The sequence below is a fragment of the Lissotriton vulgaris genome, chromosome 7 (assembly GCF_964263255.1).
Source record: "Lissotriton vulgaris chromosome 7, aLisVul1.2, whole genome shotgun sequence".
NCBI classification, from domain to species: domain Eukaryota; kingdom Metazoa; phylum Chordata; class Amphibia; order Caudata; family Salamandridae; genus Lissotriton; species Lissotriton vulgaris.
The window spans coordinates 882126946-882139179 of NC_141695.1; the positions used below are offsets into that span (position 1 = coordinate 882126946).

General features: G+C 42.2%; 1 protein-coding gene across 1 annotated transcript in view; it reads left to right on the plus strand.

Annotated features, from left to right (window-relative positions):
• FAT2 (FAT atypical cadherin 2) overlaps window positions 1–12234 on the plus strand; it is a 231215-nt gene that overhangs the window by 148224 nt on the left and 70757 nt on the right. The window contains exons 13-18 of the mRNA XM_086931273.1: window positions 2687–3076; window positions 4679–4893; window positions 5713–5850; window positions 6078–6221; window positions 7122–7319; window positions 8011–8818. Of these exons, the coding sequence (XP_086787399.1) occupies window positions 2687–3076; window positions 4679–4893; window positions 5713–5850; window positions 6078–6221; window positions 7122–7319; window positions 8011–8818 (1893 nt within the window). The remainder of the gene's footprint in view (window positions 1–2686; window positions 3077–4678; window positions 4894–5712; window positions 5851–6077; window positions 6222–7121; window positions 7320–8010; window positions 8819–12234) is intronic.

Consider the following 12234-nt stretch of genomic DNA (forward strand, 5'->3'; position numbering starts at 1 on the left):
ATGTCTCGTATTCAATCAAATTCATTTTGGTCAACACCAGTATTATATTTCAAATGTATTTAATGATTCAAACGAAAAGCAACCAGCCAACACGTGTTTCATCACATGCGGTAAGTATCCCGTGACTTCATCAGGGACAACTCAGGCGCAAAGTCCTAAAAGCGGTACTGAATGAAAATATTAATACGAGGAGAAATTTCGCTAAGACAGCACCAAACCTGTATATCTATGTAAAACTAAACTACGGTGTCGCGAGGCCGGTGATAATTCCAACCGGGCCAGGGGGTCAATGTGGAGTTAGGGTCCAGGTCACAGTTCTGAATAGGAAAACCGAAGGGGGCCCAGTCAGGCGAGACCCTTCGGAAAGGGTTTCAGTGGGGCCGGTGGGCCGCAGATAAAAAATGGACCTCCACGTGGGTGTAGTACGTCCTAATACGACGTGTCACAGCGACAATGTGTGAACAAGGCGATTGTAAATACAGTAGAAAAGTATACTGATCTGTCCAGTGTCTGCCAGCGGATGAGTGGGAGGGTACGCCGTGCTGGTTGTAAAACTCAAGAGCATCTGTTGACGACAGGGAAGACACTGGCTCTGTCTCGATTTCCGGATGCGGAAAGAAGTCACAGGATACTTCCCGCATATGACAAAACACATGTTGGCTGGTTGCTTTTCGTTTGAATCATTAAATACATTTGAAATATAATACTGGTATCAACCAAAAGAATTTAATTGAATACGAGACAGTACCACTGTTGTCATAAACTTGTACATATTTGTATATAGCTTCACTCTTGTATATATGCACTGCACCATCAGCACTGGGCACCCATTGTCACTTTGAAATACTTGTCACTTTACAATTGTGCCTCACATTGACAGCCCTTAAAACATGTATTTTCAATATGTTTTGTGAAAAACTCAAAAAAAGCAAATAATAATATTTTTTGCAAACAATTTGGAGTTCTTTATTGTACTGTTGTGTTTCAATATTCACTTTGTTGCGAGCTGTGATTTAGCTCACCTTTACTCTCCTTTTTTGACAACAATGGTCCCTTTTAAGAGAGATATCAAGAACAATAAATATAGACTCAGTCGTTTACTATATTGGTTTTGACATGTCCAGCCAGACAGAGGTCTGATATTTACTTGTAGGGAATAAGGATGAATATCACACAACAGTACACAAAGTGGGGCTCAAGCCTGTACCCTACTTAACACATGTGCAACATACAGTAGTTAACAAAACTGAAACAAAAGGGCTTATAGGCAAAAGCTTAAGGTTCCTTGCACTGATAATTGCAAAATGTCAAGGTTCAACGAAACATAACGAACACCTTTACATTTGGAGTACACAAAAGATTTGAAATAAGGTTAATCCAGAGAATGGTTCTGCTGCTTTTGTGGGATATACTTTTGATCTTCAGCGAATGATGTTCATGGCAAAAGAATGTGCTATTCTTGTGAAAGGCTACCCTGCTTTTGCGCAAATCTTTGCTGCTCTTGTACAAGTTCATACTAGTTTTAGGGAATGGCCCTCTGAAATGGATCTTTGTTTGAATGTGGATGGGTGGAATTTGGTGTAGGTTAAACCGCTCCGAACATTTTGAAAGAATTATTGCATAATGCTTGTCATGATGATAACAATAATAATGATAGTTATAATAATAAGAAGAAGAATAGCAGGTTGATTTTAGACTGTTTTGGCATTGCTGTTTTTCTAGAATAAGCACAGTAAATGACCAATGTTACTATGACACAATCATGGGACAGTTCTCTTGTTTCATTATAGGTCATTAGTTATATTTATTGGTACATGGAAAGTTAGCTGGTCTTGAAAGCCTCATAACTAATCACTGCAGGTATTTTTGCTTTCTAAAATAATGTAGTGGATTTTTGCTTTTTTATCTTACCGTTCTGGCATTTGCCAGGATTCATAGATGTGTTTTTTAGCTGATATGCTGATCCTTTGGAAGTTGCCTGGTACTGGGGAGGATACACATCCCCATAGGAGTGAGCTCTATGCTACATTAGGCTTCCATATGTTTTTAATAGGTGGGGCAGGCTCTTCTAGACATATGAATCATTTCACAAAAAGGTATACTGATCATCTTCATGACTATATGTGATTGGAGGTAGCAACAGTACAGTGTCTGCCAAGTAATCACACCAGCTCTTTCCCGACAGCACTCATCAGGTGGGAGTGGACAGCCTTTTATAATGTACCCTGTTTTGTTTTCTGAGAAGTTGATATTGTCTTTTCTATAAACGTTCCTTTAGGAATCATAATGGTCCTGCCTTTAATTTCCCTTCCTTTTGCATTTAAAGTAAAATATTATTTTGATAGTTAGCATAACTAGCAGACGAGCTTATTAATAAATACACAAAACATATTGCAACTGGAACTATTGAGTGAATTGGCTAGATCTTTGCAGCAGAGAGACTGCTGCCGCTATATAGGACCAGAACATAACAAAGCAAAAATGCTGTGTCGTTGACATCAAAAGAGTTGTAGAGGGATAAACTGCAAAAGGTTTCACTGGATTAATGGTTGCCAATTATCGCTGTGTGCTTGAAGGGAAAAGTGGTGAGGAACAGGGAAGAGTACATCTTGTCTCACTATAATAAAGTCTGCCCCATGGTGCTGCCTGACTGCCAACGAATCTCCTTCTCCTTATTATCTTTCAGGCATCAATGCAGAAGTTAGTTATTCCCTGAGCACCTCTGCCAACGGCCACTTTTCCATTGAGGAAACCACTGGGGTTGTCCACCTTGAGAAGCCTCTCGAAGACATGCAGCTCTCGACTGTTGAGCTTACGGCGTGTGCCATGGACCAGGGCGTCCCAAACCCACTCTCATCATTTGCCACCATCAGCATTTCCATCGTGGACCTGGGCACTTACCGGCCAGTGTTTTGCTGTGCAGAGTATAGTGTTGCCGTACAGGAGAATGCAGCCTTCGGGTCAGAGGTGCTGAACCTAGTGAACATCATGAGGGAAGGAACTGAGAGTGCAGAAATAAAATATGAGATTATCAGTGGGAATGAGCAGATGAAGTTCAGACTGGATACAAAGACAGGTAGAGTATCTAATTACCTTGTTATGTCTCTGACTGAAACTCTGGAAGCCAACTTGCTGGTGCTTCGAATTTTTAACACTTGTCCCATTCAACATGTATGTTTCCTATCTGCTGACTTTACCCAGCTTTCAATTAGCTCCCTTCAATGCCTTTTCTTTTCAAACTAAGTAATATATAACATTTTCGTGAATATAAACCAGACCCATTCTGGATACAGCGTGGTTATATGTTTAAGAAAGTCTGAAAGAAGCGGTTGCGCTCAAGCCTTAAAATGCCTAATAGGCAGTTTATCTCCATGGAATCACAGTTAGGATGTCCTATCTCAATCTCCAGGCCTTTGTCCATTTTAATTCCTTTATTACTTTAGACAAGTAATCACTGCATGAATGATACTTCGCATAACTTAGCCAGTGGCGAGAAGAATTCCTATGGGGACCTTGATAGTTATTTGACCCTCAACCAGAGCCCCTACCAAGTTATCTGGTGACCCTGTTCATACATAGAGAAATATAGGCAGAGAAGAAATTTCGGGCAAAAGTGAGACATGGAGGGCAACCAGGTAAGGAATGTCACCACAATATCCTACATAAACCCACCAAATGCCACTACCCATGTTCTTCCATTTCATTTCCTTCATTCATACAAATGTTTCTCATTTCCTCTCTTCAACCAACCCCCTTAGTTATTTCCAATCCTCCATCCGGTTCCTATTCTTTTGCCTGCCCCATTTTATTTTCATGTGATTCGTCACCAATTGTTTCATGATTTACTGTCCCATGGCCATTATCGTCCAATGCTCACCAATCAAACCAACAATCACCAGCATCTCCCAACTGATCAATAATTTCTAGTCATTGCACTTTCCTCTATGATTGCTCAGGATTCTATCCAGGACCTATTGTTCAATGATTGCTAGACTTGCCAATGTCATCGACCTCCTCAATCCATTATAGTTCTGTCCAGTCGACTACTACTCACCAAAATTCACATGTGGCTGCTCTTTACAACCCTTGCCTACCTCTCCATACCAGTTATTTCCTGCCCTGAGCCCCAGCCCAATGCTCTCTGACCTCGAGATCCCTGGCCAATGCCCTTGATAACCCACATTAATCTTCATTGTTTGGACCATTCACATCTATTGCTGAAAAGTTCAACTTTGATAATGTGGTGCATTACGTATCAAGCATAGAGGCAAAAGCTATGATAAAGTCACGTGATGCTCCCAGGCATTAAACATTTTTCACATGCTGCATACCAGATGATGTAGTATAGTATTTAGTCAGTGTTAGGGAGAAGCATTGCAAACTCCACAATTTCCATTAGCATATGGCAGAGGTAAGCGAAGTGGGTTGGAAGCTGGTTTGTCGAGACTAAGTGGTGATTGCTCCTATGTTGTTGTGGTTGAAGTTTGACATGGGGAAGGTAGTCCTACATTGTTGTTTGGATTACACCATGTTCTCTCTAACATGGAATCTGACATAGAGTGGAAAGTGAACAGAAATATTGCCTGGTAGGCTTTTATCTAACATCACTTGGTATTTAATGCTTGTTACTCCTTGGTTCTTTACCGATGCCTTCTCTTTCTTTATACTTTATTTTTAGGTGTACTGTACTTAAACGATAGTTTGGATTTTGAGGTGTGCCATCAGCACTCGTTGTCCGTGGAGGGCACGCGAGGCAATGCAGTGTCACTTAGTGATGTCATTGTAGTGGTGATTAATGTCACAGACATCAACGACTGCAAACCTCTGTTTGCCGAGGAGTCGCACAGCGTGGAGGTCAGCGAGGATGCCGCCATTGGAGATGTCGTTCTCTTGGTAAGCCAGCAACACGCATGCAGAATCTGATATTGGCACAGGGGCAGCATGTAAGTTGCACGTGCAAGTGCAGTTTTACTATGGTGCATGATCGAGATCGGAGTTTGATGCACACGCGGTATCACTGTAACCTGAGCAGCATATGTCTTTGGCATGCAAACTTGATCTGAGATTAACACGCTTGCAGTGCTTAACATTGATATACAAACAGCATCTGACATTATCATATGGAGGTAACTACCAAGAAGGAATATAGTCAACAATAGTCCAGGTAGCAAGCAGATTTCGCTCCCAGCAGACTGATCAGCACAGAACCAGGTGGTAAGAACCTTACAGTAAACTGACTCAGCCAAGGCTGTTCTCGTTTGTCTGCAGTGTGGGGTGACACAACACAATTACTACCATTGGCCCTGGTAAAAAACCAGAGGGGGACCATGTAGAAAACTTTATTTCTGAAGGTGTCTATAAAATAATTATCCTCTCATGATGCCTGTTGAATGTAGTGTGGGCAAGACAACTGGTTATCTTGACTTACATTAGTGGCAAAAAAGCACTGTTCTCTTTTCATCCCAATGCAAAACTTTGTATGATACCTACTGTCCTGTACTTTTATTCTGCTCCTGTGCATGTGGTTTGGAGACAGAAAGTGGGATAATCCTTTTTAAATTAACATTGGCGTTCCCTCACCAGGAATGGGATCACTTTGGATCTTTTTTTTTTTTTTTAAATCTTCGTTTTGCAAGATTGACCTGCAATCTTTGAGAGTTCCTCACCCTTGCGTCCTTTGTTGACGTGAAATGTTGTTTCCTCTTCCTGTAGGTGTCGGCTGATGACCAGGATGGACCTACGAACAACCAAATCACATACTCTATAGTCGGAGGGGATCCTTATGGTCACTTCACTGTCCAGCCAAATACTGGTGAAATCCATGTTGCTAAGCACCTGGACAGGGAGGAGGTAAGCCATGGTCTTTTACGGAAAACACAGTCTATGGTCATAAGGGCTTTTCCAGTTCTAGTCATTGATAAATGCTAGAAAACTGATAACTTCTGAATTCGAGTTTCAAAACTCGAAACAAAAACATATATATCATATCTTCACCATATATAACACACACACATGCACAGTACTTGTATTTACATGCATGTTATTTCTGGTAATATCACGTGTTTTTCCTATTTCAGATTCCCAACTACTCCCTGACGGTGCGGGCTTCAGATGGAGGGAAGCCATCTCTGTTCAGTGACATCGCAGTCAGCATCCGAGTGTTGGACATCAATGACAACCCACCAACTTTCTTCCAGCTCAACTATAGTCTTATGCTGCAGGTGAGACTGACCAGCAATCTCCACCACCTCACTAGAGGGAATAGACCCAGTCTGCCAGGCATGTCGAAGGCAGGGAGAGAATTCCGTCTGTGCGACCCTTCAAGATGGCATGGAAGGGAGAGGGGGTCTCTTAAAAAATAGTTAGGGCATTTTACTATGGCAGGATGTTAAACACCTCTTGGTGTATTTGTGTCATTTTGAGATGTCTTGTAGGTGCCTGTGTGAGGCTCGCTGTAGGGGTCTCTGTCTCTGTAGATCTCTGCCCCATAAAGGTAGTACATGTGCTCACATGGCTTAGCCAGTCAACACACAGAGACCCCAAATGGCCAATCAGATACAACATTATGTAAGATCTCGAGGGATCAGAAAAACGTGTGCAGCAGTGACACCAAGCAGACAATGATGGTATGGAATTCACGGTGTTACTGGAGAAAGCACCTAGACTCAAATGCAGCAGTGACAATCAGAAGCCAATCATAGTGTGGCAGTAGAAGAGATCCACAATGGAGCTGAGTCAGCAGACAACACCAGTTCTGCAGTTACCACCCAAATGCAAAACAGAATGGAATATCCTATACTCTTTATGAGATTTCAGAAGCTTACCACTGCTTTAACTAGAATATTTATTTGGATTTTCAGATATTTGGATTTTGCAGAAATCTCTTGGGGCCTGCAGTCCGCCTGCGAGTCCCGAGCCCACTAAAGCCGCACTGTTGGTTGAAGCTTAAGGAGGACTGAGGCACATGATTATGTGCAATGAAATTGAGATGTTTCTTAATAGTACAAAGCCTCTCCATGGCCTTCTGGCGAACGAGCCAGGACATTGGCACAGGGCGAGTCTTGCTTGTGCTGCTCAACTAATCCCACTGAGGCTTAATTTTTAATCTTTCCCAATCTTAGGAGATTTCGCCAGTTGGCACAAGCGTCCTGGAACTCGTCATGACTGACAGAGATTCCCCTGAGAACGGCCCTCCTTATCGCTTCAAGATCGTGGCAGGAAACGATGGTAATGCGTTCCATGTTGGCTCCAATGGGCTTCTGACTACGTCATCGACCCTAAGGAGGAAACTCAAGGAGAACTATCTGCTGCAGATTCAGGTACAGCTTCAAGTAGTGTTTAATAATCTGTAGGAGCAATTTCTGGGGTAGAATACAATCATTATGATGCAAGCTAAAACACAAAGACACTGAAGCAAGACACACAAACGTGCAAGCAAAAAAGCACACACAAGTAAGCAAAGTAAAGGAAGCACAGAGAAAGCACAGATGCAAGAATATATTCCACACACACACACAGAACACACATACACACAGATACCCATAAGCACACACAAATAGAGAGAACGAGAGAGAGAGAGAGTAGAGAGAAAGAGAGAGAGAGAACATGTCCTTTCCTCATACAGAACAGTTGGTGCACTGTAGTGCAGGTTTTCCTTAGACAGTTAAAGAGCAGGCATAGTACAGGGTGCAACCGTGCAGTTCTCTGTTCTCACCGAAAAAGAACCGTGCAGTCAGCAGCAGTGAGTTTCCCTCACATACACTGAACATACATAGCAAAGGTGACAGCCGTGCAGTTTATTTGCACATTCACACAAATTCATAAAGGTATGTATAAAAACCAAATACATATACATGCACACACATCTCATAGGCAACAGTAGTGTAAACTTCCATCACACACAAAACAGGTAATGTCTTGTCACTATTATGCCTAGGAAGGTAGTGGAGTGTTTTTTCCAGTTTCATGACATGGTGAATTTAATTATTAACTTATTTTGTATCTTGCTAGGTCTTCGATAGTGGGGTTCCTCCTCTCTCTTCGTTTGCATTTGTGAATATTCGTGTTACTGAACCCAGCCGCTACCCACCCTCAGCCCTGCCTCTGGAGATCTATATCACAACCAATGAGAGAGTGTTCCGTGGTGGGGTATTGGGGAAAATCCATGCTACAGACCGTGACCCCCATGATGCTCTGGTGTACACTTTGGGGCCTGATCAACCACAGAAAGGACTCTTCTCTGTGGGCAGTGCGGACGGAAAGATCATCGCCGGTGAGGGACTCCCTCAAGGCCTATACAACTTAACAGTGAGCATTAGCGATGGCACCTTCACCACTTTGGCCACCGTCCAGGTCCAGGTCTGGTGCTTCAGCCAAGAGGCCCTAGATAGGTCCCTCCAGCTGCGATTTACCCATGTTTCCTCAGAGGAGTTTATTGGCGACCACTGGCGCAGCCTGCAGCGGTTCCTGTCAAATATCCTGGCTGTACCGCGTCAGAAGGTCCACATGGTGAGTCTGCAGCAGGTGGACGGCGCTCATGCTGTGGACCTCCTCCTGGTGGCTGGAGGCTCAGGCAGTTCTTTCCTGGAGCCTCACCTCCTGGCTGAGAAGATTTCAGCATCAGCTCGCGAGCTGGAGCAGGCGGTTGGCCTGCGCGTTCGGAAGGTGGCTCACCTGCCTTGTAAAGGACTAGACTGTGCAAGAAGCTCCTGCAAAGAAAATGTGCAGCTGGACCCGTACACCCTGTCTACCTACAGCAACGCCCGGCTCAGCGTCATAACGCCACGGCACAGCCTGGAGCAGATCTGCACGTGTAACGGTGAGAAATCTGTCTACTATCATTACACTGCCAAAATAATTCAACCAATCAGATCTATGAGCCTTCTGATGTTAATTGTAGCCGTCAAGTCAGTGTTTAGATCACGAAAGCCATGAAATGATACTTTTATGCCAAGCTTTCTGGAAGGCCTCAAAGAAACTTAGCACTGGGGCAAAAATGTGGTAAAATGATTTGAACCATTTTTGCTGCATATGTAAAATGAAAAGGAGCATATGATAGATATTTCAAACAGAGCAAAACAAGGACCATATCAATGTCACACTATTGTTCATGTTTAATCTGTAAGAAATAGATGAAAATTAATTTCATCCAGTTGTCAAAATAGAAATACCCGTCCCTCATTGTGACATCAGTTTTGTTCTGTTTTGTTCTGAACAAATGGCAAAAACAGTGAAAGATCAGTTTCCCATATTTTTAAATAAATGTTTATTTATGAATTGGGATTTCGAAATTTAAATCTATGTGACTCATATTAAATGATCCCTAATAGAGGCATGTGCTGCAAATGGTTTCATAAGCCTTTTCTCCATTTTTGCTCAGGTGCAAACCATGCCATTATGTCGTGGAACGAAATCTGTTTGCTCCATTCCCTCTTACCCAAGGAGCAAAGTGGAGCTTATATATTTGTCTTTATGTATTTATTTAATTATTTATTTGCTACAATGTAAGATTCCTGCGGAATTGCCCAATGAGTAACTTAATGAGCATTTAATGAATATTTATGAGGTAGAAAAGGGAACCAGAGAGGTGTGGTAAACGAAGAGTGTTAATGAATTGCTTTGCCTATGTTGCTTGAGGGAACAGCATGTCTGTAAGATGCTGGGTGGTAAGGTGCAGTTACTTTCAATCTCAAGTTGCATGCGGTTGGGCGTGGTTTGAAACCATGTTTCATGGCTCTGGATTTACCGGGAACACTTTGTGGTTATGGATGTTGCGTCACCCGGCAGAGGAAGGACTTGTGGTTTCTGTATAATACCCTTCAATCTGATGGTGAGGTGTGGCTTCCCAGGCAGCAAGGTGGTGGGAATGTACAGCTATAGCTGCACAGAAGGCGTGTTCTTTTTAAAGAGGTGTGAGTGTAGGGCATTGCAGAAAAACTGCGCGAAAGATGTACGTGAAATATTAGGAACCAGATCTGTCCTACACACAATTATTTCCCTATAAAAGAATCACCTGACAACTAGGATACCAGAGTTCACTAAAGATAGATCTCATGGTGCCTGGTTTGACCTCTCAAATGCTGAACCAGCCATCGAGTCAACCCCTCTAGCAGATGCAGGTCAGTTTAGTCCTATTTCAGTTGTTTATTGCACTCACATATTGTACATCTCCTAAACATAGGATTACGTTTTTTGAAAATTCTTCCATATCCCAGCATGCTTTGTACTGTCAGCTGCCTGACATCCTCAGTTCTTTTTTCCGTCTCATGCCTAGAGAATCAAATAACACCTAATGAGGTTTTCACACACGTTGTAAGGTTTTTCCTCTGAAATCCTCTATGTTGTCAGGTTTTTCCTCAGAATTCAAAATGCTTCATGTGATGTTTTTTTTTAAATACGTGAAACATTTCCTCCTTCCTTTGATACCATTTGAAGGTTTTTTTCTCCCAATGTCTTCACTTTTCATGAAGTGGCTCTCCTGTGAGAGGGTGAAGGCAGCTTCCGACCCACATGCTGTGTGTGGGATGTTAACCATCCTCACGCTCTGTAAAGGATTGTGAATTTCACAAGATAAATGGCAAAGAAAGGACTTGGGAGTCATTAATCTCCAAGGCAAGTTAGGATACCCCAATGCTGAAAAGGAACAAAACAACATTGCAAGATGGCCAGAGCAGGTCCCCCTTCCACCGTGACTGGGTCTTCTCCTCATAAAGACTCCCACGGAGGGCGATCTAGAGAGGAAAAAGACAGTCACTGACGTCATGCACATCATTTCAGTGACCCTCGAACAATCAAGAGATTTATCCAGTTAAAGAACATATAGATTAGGTATTCTCTGAAAGGTACAAGAGAAAGATGTCTCGGTCACTTCCTACTCATGTCTCACCCTCAGACACAAGCATCTATGAGTCGGGTACCCCAACTTTACAATGCAACTCCCCATTGAGGTCATTATGAATTGATGACATAACCCCCTTACAAAATGTACTGGTTAGAGCAGCAATGGAACTTAACATTCCTCTGGAGGTCACAGGATCATCTGCGGGAGATCATGAAGTAACTTTCCTTTTTGGATGTTAGGCGCTTGATGAGTGTTGATTGGAGGAACACATACAAACAAGATGAATAGTTTGCAATAGACAACTAGGACAACTTAGTAGTTTTCCCAGCATCTCTCATCTTGTTATTACTGAGGGCCTCAAATGCAGCAGAAATGATATCCATTCATTGTTTAACAACCCTAATTGTGTAAGCAAAATATGCTTATTCGGATGATAATGGCATAATTAGATAATGACTAATTTATATAAAGAGGTTCACACAGACAAAAAAAGTGGCATAGGAACGTGTCTGTAACGTCCAACTGATGACTTTGAATGCAGGAGAAGCAGGTTCTAAACTAGACTGTCCCGTAATGGGGGGAGGTAAATTACTGAATCTCTTGCCACAATCTCCTGCAGATTGTTAAATACACTAAATGCATGAATGAGTACTAAATAAATAAATCATTATTTATCTGGTTGAATAGTGAGAGATGGTCCTTCTACAGGTACATGACTGTCTAAGCTCATAAGAGAAAAAGGCTGTTTTTTTAACGTATAATGCTAAAGATGTGACTATTAACAATAGTTCATTTATGAATACAAATTAGAAAATCCAACAGTTAACAGTAAAGAATTGTCTAACCTTGAAGAGAGAACCCTTCAGCTTGTCACTGAAGCAGAAGACAATGTGAAATGAGGAACAGCCTTAAGCTTTGGGCGTGAATCCAGAACTGCGGCGCAGCAATGTGCCTCTTCGCAGGATGTCTTGCAATTATCTACAGAAAGCTTTCATATGTTTCCCTTCCTGAGGAGTCACCGGGTAGTCACATGCTGCCAAGTATGCAGCTCCAAACATGCCTCCTCAAACCTATTTTCTGGTTTCAGTTAAAGTAGAGTGATACTTATGGGGGAATACCATGGTTATACAAAATAGCATTTTGTTCGTTTGCAGCAAAAAGCGCATTAGTCTCTACGCGCTGCAGAGTCATGGAGGACGGGAGTGTTCAATCAGAAAATGTTTGTTTTCCTTCATGAACGATGGCCTTGGACTTTAAAACTGTTCTGAATCATACTTATACAAATGTCTTTACACATACTTACTCTCAACATAGCATAATGTTTTCATTGCATTGGCAGCAATTTTTCTAAAAAAAACATTTCTTTGATCTTGGCATATTTAGGTGCGAGGAAA